We start from the raw sequence: 7,877 nt of genomic DNA, 5'->3' as shown, positions 1-7,877 counted from the left end.
CGTCGCCGCCCGGTTAAAAGTATTGCCACAGGCCTGTAAACTTGCAAGAGATTCTACAGCACGGAAGGGGGGCGTGGGTGGGGCTGGAACGTACAAACAAATAGTTTACAAGCTCAACAATCCCCCCGCCCCCCCGGCAAAGGCGAGCGCGATCTCTGGGTGGGGGGGGGGGCAGAGGAGAGGGAGCGGGGAGTTATGTACAAAGGGGGTTCGCTCAGCTTCGCAGGAGGTCCTGGCTGGGACCAACATCCAGAGGAGTTGGAGCCCAACCAGCCAGTAACAGTCCAGACACGGGAGAGCTTCCTTGGGGGGGGGGGGGCTGGGGGCGGGGGGAGATCGGCCGGGCCCCGCGGGCTGGCCGGGAGCGGAGCTAAGACGTGTTCAGCACGGGTCTGGAATATACCCCTTGGTAGTAGGAAGGCTCCAGGGCCGAGGGTTCGATGCTCCCCCGCCCGGCCATGGAGGCGTTGCTCAGGGGCAGCCCCCCGGGGATGCCCGCCCCGTAGGAGGAATATTGCAGCGCCTGCTCGTATGCTTTGAAGTCCAGCTTGTGCTGCTGCTCCGAGGAGGACATGAGGTTGTTGATGGAAAAGGGGTGGTTGAAGGAGTAGTGGGGGTCGCCTTTCAGGTGCAGCGGCGGCTCGTGGGCGAGGGAGTGAGGGGGGTGCGGGACCGACGCCAAGGGGGGCCCCGAGCTGAGGGTGGAGGCCGCCGAGGTCTTCAGCTCCGCGCCGGCGGCCCCGCTGTGCTCCAGGGCGGGCGGGCTGGCGGCGGGCTCCAGGGGGGCGGCTTTGGGGGGCGCTCGGTGCAAGGGGGAGTCGGCGCTGGTATTGGAGGCGCCCGAGGGCTCCTTCCTGCCCTCGGCCGCCGCCCCCGCCGCCTTGGCCCCCGCCTGCTTCTCGCACTTGAAGCGCTTCTGGCGGCGCAGGTAGCAGCCGTTCTCGAACATGTTGCCCGAGTCGGGGTGCAGCGTCCAGTAGGAGCCCTTGCCGGGCTTGTCGGGCGAGCGGGCCACCTTGACGAAGCAGTCGTTGAAGGAGAGCGAGTGGCGGATGGAATTCTGCCAGCGCTGCTGGTTCTGCCGGTAGTAGGGGAAGAGGTCCATGATCCACTGGTAGATCTCGCTCAGCGTCAGCATCTTGCTGGGCGCCTGCTGGATGGCCATGGTGATGAGGGAGATGTAGGAGTAGGGGGGCTTGGCGTGCGGGTAGCTGCGCTTAAAGCTCTTGGCCTCCCGGCTGCGGCTGAGGTTGGACTGGGCGTAGGCCATGGGGCTCATGCAGGGGTTCATGCCGCCGTAGGGGCTCAGGCCGTTCATGGAGGCCTGCGGGGCGGGCATGGCGTTCATGCCGCCGGGGCTCAGCGCCGTGCCCATGCCCGTCACCCCCGCCGGCATGCTGTTCATGCTGTTCATGGCGCCGGTGGAGCCCGCCGACATGCCTGCCATGGCGCCGGGGCTCAGGCCTGCCCCCAGCCCCGGGTTGGCGTAGGACATGTTGAAGGAGCCGGAGGTCATGTTGCCGCTGGTGGTCATGGGGTTCATGGTCATGTAGGTGTTCATGGAGCCCAGGCCGGAGGTCATGTTGCTGACGGGCACCGAGGAATAGGCCTGCGGCGGGGACACAAGGGGGAGAGAGGGGTGAGCGCGAGAGACGGGCGGGAGCCACCTTCCGGAAAGCGAAGCCCCCGCACCCGGGGGAAAGGCCTCCCCGCCCCAAGCAAAGCAGTGACACCGCCGAGCCGCTGGGAAGTCCCCGCGGCGGATCGAGGGGCGAGCTGGCTGGCCGGGCAAGGCCAGACCGGCTCCTTCCTACGCCTCCAGCCGATGGCCAGACCCACAATGGTCACCTCTCCCTCCCTAGGTGTTAGCGGGGACATCTCGCCAGCATGCAACCCCGCCCCCACCCCATCGGCAGCTCTTTCCCGCAGAACGCAGCGGGGCGAGAAGGCGAAATCTTCTTACTCCGCGCTTCTCTGGGAAAAGCGCTTGGACGCGCAACCCCAGCGGCCGAGGCAGCCGCCTGTAAAAGTTACTCTGAAAGCACAACCGCTGGCCGAAACAAGCCCCCTCCCGCCCTACTTGCAAAGCCGGGGAAAGCAACGAGCTGCTAGATTTCACTCTTCCATTTTTCCCGTGTTCTTATGTAGCTTAGTTAATAGAAATTAATAACCGTGAGCAAATTGGTGCGCTGCCCGATTAAATCATAGCCAGGGCTGAGTTACAGTGTCTAGGTTTTGCTCCGAAGAATTATACGCACCACGGTCATGTCTTTGAATGCGTATTAAACAAGCTAATAATATACCATCCGGAGAGTTCAGCAGCTCCTAGTCAGGGCGTATTATTTTATTATTCCCTTTCTGCAAGACAACGCGTGCACCCCTTTTGTTTGCTCTCCGTGTCACCTTATTGAACCTAACATCAAAAAGCTTCCCAAAGTATAAATTCTCTGCATTCTGTATTATGTTTCCTTATGATTTTTCTCTGCTCAGCTCATGTGCAACACCAGTACGACTCGGGCACATTTCAGAACTAGGATAAAACCCACCAAACTCAGACGGGCTGGAACTCGGGGTGCGGGGGCTGCTGGAGTGCCCCCGAGCTTGAAGTGGTTTCTGTTACAGACAGGGGCCCCGGTTTGCTTCAGTGGTTCTCAGCACCCCGGCTAGCAAAACTGTTCCAGCCACTCTGCCAAAATTACTGCAAAGGTCTATAAACCGGCAGTCCAGCTCACTGAAGAGAAGGGAGGTAGGTGAAGGCCTTTCTTTTTCATTTACAATGTCGAGTGCACCAATGGAACTTTGCTAAGCAAAAGTCCTCGCGAATTATTGGCGACGGCCTGTAGAATTTGCGACGACTTAGTATAAGCAAACATGTCGCTTGTGTCTTCTCTGCCTGATTTTAATTTATATTGAGCTAATTATTTCACGGGAACAGTTTCCACCAGGAAAGTGTTTCCCTTATGAAAAAGAATCGGTGCGGTGTATTTATTGCACTAGCAAATGTCGCTCACGGAGTAATAAGGAGCCCCCCTCCCCGCCCCTGAACTTTATGGTAGTGAATGTTAAATACAGTGAAGCTAAACAGGACTCCTCTGTGCCCTTTGAGCATTAAAAGCGCGCGTGGGGATAGATATGCACTCATATGTGTGTGCAAAGGACACAAGGCTCTGCGTTTTAGCCCTGCGCCTATACAATTCCCCTGTGAAGTGGCTCTCCTTTTCCCGGGCTGTTGTCTGCGTGATTTTAGCTAGGCTGCCGCTTGTCTGCTGTACAGAGTGGCGTTTCTCACAAAAAAAAAAAAAAAAAATTAATGGGAGCCGCCAGGCTAAAGCCACACAAGTGCGACCCGCCACCGCTGTTGTGTTTGACCCCATATTGCAAAGGGAGGCAATTCACTCCCTCCCGGTGCTGTATGTGCCCTCCAGCATTGTTCGTGGGTTTAAGTTTGATCTTCTCTTTCGGTTGCTTCGGAGCATATTGCAAAACCGGGAAGAACATGCGACTGCAAAGGGGATGGAGACCGAGACAGGTTCCCCGGGGCCCGCCTGAGCCGCCTCTCAGCAGCGCCACCCGCCGGTCCCAGGCAGAAGCGCACCCACGTTTCCGAAGGCGCGTTGCAAAGGCCACCCGGCTGGTTATTTTGCCCAGTAACCACCGGCGTTAACAGGTGAGGCGGCTGCAAACTGCGGGTAGAGGAGGCCTGGGAAGACAAGCTCGTCCGCGGTGGCGGCAGGCGCTAGTGTGGGCCAGGGACTGGAGCGACTGAGGGCCCTCCCCCTGCCCCAGCTACGGAGTCCAGGGCTGCGAGAGCTCCGGCGCAGTCCGATGCGCCCAGCCAAGCTGACGGGGCGCTTTTGTGCGTGCAAAAGTACCTCTTGCAGGAGCCCGATCGCCCCCACCCCTGCCCGCCCGGAAGCGCCAGCGGGCTGGGGGAACCCGGCCCAGCTCTTTGCGGCTCGGCCGGCTGCAGAGCAAAAGACGCCTTTGCGCGGGCAGGCTCGGGCGCGCAAACCGCTTCCCCACGTTTGTCCCCCCCACTCCCTCCCCCAGTCCGCCCTCCTCGCCCCCTCCAAGCAGCGGAGCGCGGGGGCTCCACTCACCTCCTGAGTGTCGGTGTAGTAGCTGCTCCAGTCGCTGGTTTCGTGCCCTTCCATTTTCACCGTCCCTAACATCCTGGAGCCAACCTGCCCGGTGTAATCATCCAGCCTCTCGGCGAGCCCCAGGCAGCCGGAAAGGGAACCGGACAGCCCCAAAGGAGCAGGAAGCCAAATCGTGGAGGAGGGTGGGGGGGAGCTGCGGTCTCCAATCAGCCCCAAAAGAGGCCGGGAGCGGTGCGGGGCGAGACACTTGAGAAAGTGAGGAAGTGCCGGCTGGGATGTGCGCGGAGTTGAGCTGATGTGGATCTTACGTCGCAGCAGGGCCCACCTCCTCCTCCTCCGCTCCCCATTTGTCCGCCGCACAAAGACGTTCGCACCTACAAAGCCGGAGATGCACCTGCAAACAAGGCAGTTCCACTCGCTCGCAACTCCCCCGGGGCGGCACTCTATTTGCAAAGCCGTGTAATTGGTTTAAGCTACGGGGAAGGAAGGAGAGACGGAGGGGGGAGGAGAAAGGGGGGAGGAGGAAAGGAAAATACCCTCCTTTCAAACGGCCAGTAGGAATGCTAGTAGGGAGCGCTGGAAGTCACACGGAGCGGCTCAGGAAGGGCAGCCCCCGCTGTTCGAACAGAGTGCGAAAGGCCACCCGCTCGCCGGGCTCGGGGGTTTGGGGGCCCTGTTTACTAAAGAGCAGTAGATGCTCCTTTAACTTGGCCACCGGCGTTTCAAAGTAGTGAAAGTAGCCAACATCCAGCCAAGCAATAGGAACTAGGCTCCTGATCGTACAATACTTTTTTTCCTCTCTCTCTCTCCCGCTCACACACACACACAGTCTTCTGATCACACAATACTTTTCTCTCTCTTACACACACAGTCTTCTGATCACACAATACTTTTCACACACACACACGGAGTCTTCTGATTACACAATACTTTCTCACACACAGTCTTCGGATCACAATAGTTTTCACACACACACACACACGGTCTTCTGATCGCACAATATTTTTCAGACACACACAATCTTCTGATCACACAATACTTTTCACACACAGTCTTCTGATCACACAATACTTTTCACACGGACACACACAGACACAGACCCCCCCCCCCCACTGCACTCTCCAATGCAAAGAACTTCAGCGCTTCCAATTTCCCTCCATGTTCTGGGCCGTATGTTTCCAAAAGTTTGTTGACACGGTCCCGGGCTAAATCCGGTCTGTTCCTTCCTACCGGGCTTCTCCGCAGTTGCACTTTCATTAGTCTCTTTTGCTCTTTCCTGCGTTTAGAAATCATGCCACGTGAGTCACAGCGGTGAGGCATGACGTTAAGCCACCCAATAAACACCACCGGCGGCTTGAATGCGGATCCACTGACATTAACCTATATTTGACAAACATCAGGTGAGTCATTGAAACCATTTGATCTCTTTGTTATAGAGAGCATTCAGCCCAGAAAAGCTGGCTTGGAAATAGTCACCTAGTCACAGGGCTAATAATAAGCGGAGGGTGCCTGATGAGTCGCTTACATTGTGCATTATTGTGATTTCTCACAAGAAACGGGGCCGCCTCACAGCGGGCTTGCTTGGCTGAAAGGCGAAATAGGCAGTAAGAACCCCCACAACTACACTGGACAAAGTACTCGAGCGACCCACCCAGCCCTTGCAGGAGAGGTGAACTAAGATATCATTTGCAAGTCCCATCTTTTGTGATGCCCTCATCTGATGTCAAGCTCGCAGAAGCCTCCTTAGGTTCCTTAGCAACATCCGTTGCGTTTGTCCCGATGACAGAACTTGTGTGACTTGGTAGTAAAAAGCTTTGGGGGGAAAGGGGGAGGCTGGCGGTGGGCGGAATAAGCCGCCTTACATTTCCTGAACGTTTGAAAATCGTTATATATATTGAAATCGTAACAACCCTTTAAAATCCACGAGTGTTTTAAGTTTCTTTACAGGCTGTTTACCAGCCGGAACACACACAAAGGCTTAGACTTGCTTCCACATTTAACTGGCCTTTGGGGTTTTCTTTTTCTAGTGTTGTACTAGAATTCTCGCCCATCACTAATTAAACAAGTTTCATATTAAAATACCGAAGACTACATTGCGGTCTCATACATAACTCATCTGCACTGAGAAATATGCTTTAACTTGCCTAGCACAGGCGGTTTTTGTTAGTCAGCTCGTTGCGCTACTTCTTTCCCTTTTTCCCTTTAAACCCGGCAACGTCTTTAAGTTAACTCTTCCAAACCAACAAGCACTAGACAATCGGCAAGCGACGGCAAGGGGTGGAAAGGTGCCGCTTAAGAACGAAAAAAGATAAAAGCGCTGGATGACAACCCGCTTTTTAGAAAATGGCCGCACTGGAAATAAAACATTGAACTGGAAACAAAGTTCATATAAGCGTAGGAAGAGACAATGGCATCGAGAAAGAAGGCAACACCTATCTGTCTATCTCTGTCACCATCTATCTATCGAGACGGCATCGTTCTGTACGAATTAGTACTTTTTGGAGTCATTTGTTTGTTTCAAGGATCAGAGCGGTAGCGGTGTTAGTCCTGTAGCTTCAGAAACAACAAGAAGTCCTGTGGCCCCTTAAAGATATTTTGGAGCATAAGCTTTCGTGGGCGGTAAACCGCCCACGAAAGCTTATGCTCCAAAATATCTATAAGGGGCCACAGGACTCCTTGTTGCTTTTGTTTATTTCAGTGGTTTTGGCTCTGTTGGGCTACCCTTCAGGTCCCCACACAAACGCCCTATGAAACTGCTGCGGGGTTCTCAGCAGCAAAGGGGCCTCTCATTTTTCGGACGATTGTGCCCCCAGCTATTCCTCCTTTGCGCGAGACCAGCAAGGGAGCCCCCCATGTTTTCCCGCGCAGTGTAAGCCTACGGAACAGCCGCCAAAATAGAATAGCTCCCGGAAGGGAGCAGAAGCTGCCCCCATACATGTTTGCTCCATATATTGGAACCAATCCTATCGAAACGTCGCAGCGGGAATAGCAGCCAGCTGAAAATTCACCCTGTTTAAAGGGGCAGTCTTTGTCCTCCCCGAAATCCCAAGCAATGTTATCAAAACACAAAACCCCGATGAAAGAGCCCCCCCGCGGCCCCTTTAAATAGCAGGTTCCCCCTGCTAAAAACTCCAGTCCTCGTCAGCCCGTTCTGTTGCAGTGCATCGCTAGGTGTGCGGGAGCAGGGCTTGGACAAAGTCACAGCGCCTCCTGTTGGCCGGCTGAGGCCTCCGCGCTCGCCTACCTGTTTCAAACCCAGCTACTGGGTGCAATGCCACACCGCAGCGTCTCGCGGCCGTTCTCACTGCCTTGGGCGAGTCACGCGGCCCGAGGCAAAGAACCGGCGGCGCTGCTCACTCCGCTGCTCCGCGCTGCAGCCTGCTGTTTGGGTGACTGGCTTCCAGGGGTTTAGTGCCGGAGCTCCCCTGGAGGATCGGGGAGGTGATCTTTTGCAGGGGCCTAAAAGGGGTGCGGTGCGTGCCAGCCGATCGCGCTAGCCAGCCAGCTGCGGACTTTCTAGGGAATCTCCTGCCCCAGGCTCGGGACCTCAGCTGCAGGTTGCCACACTCTTAAGTCACTCGGGGCCGGAAGCAAAGGAGACTCTTAACATCCGAGCTGGTGTCTCCAGATACAACCCCCGGGGACGGGTCTAGTTGCCCCAGGGTGTTGCGAGGATCCCGGTCCTTTCCCTGCATTGCACTGGCGCTGACTGCCCCTCTTTATAACGACCCCTGCAGTCATTCTCCTGCAAGAGCGTTTGTTTCGCAGTGTTGAGAC

At 56.3% G+C, this 7,877-nt stretch overlaps 1 protein-coding gene across 1 annotated transcript; it reads right to left on the bottom strand.

The window, feature by feature from the left end:
* Nucleotides 1–300: 300 nt before the first annotated feature.
* FOXA1 (forkhead box A1) lies at nt 301–4,451 on the bottom strand. Its single transcript, XM_074998809.1, has 2 exons — nt 4,101–4,451; nt 301–1,609 (listed from the first exon to the last, which is right to left on the bottom strand). The coding sequence occupies exons 1-2, from the start codon at nt 4,170–4,172 to the stop codon at nt 371–373; spliced, it is 1,311 nt and encodes a 436-aa protein (XP_074854910.1). The 5' UTR covers nt 4,173–4,451; the 3' UTR covers nt 301–370.
* Nucleotides 4,452–7,877: the final 3,426 nt, after the last annotated feature.

Source organism: Carettochelys insculpta, chromosome 6 (assembly GCF_033958435.1).
Source record: "Carettochelys insculpta isolate YL-2023 chromosome 6, ASM3395843v1, whole genome shotgun sequence".
In the NCBI taxonomy this organism is placed as follows: Eukaryota; Metazoa; Chordata; order Testudines; family Carettochelyidae; genus Carettochelys; species Carettochelys insculpta.
The sequence above is the reverse complement of the archived record's forward strand: the minus strand, read 5'-3'. Positions and strand labels throughout refer to the sequence as shown.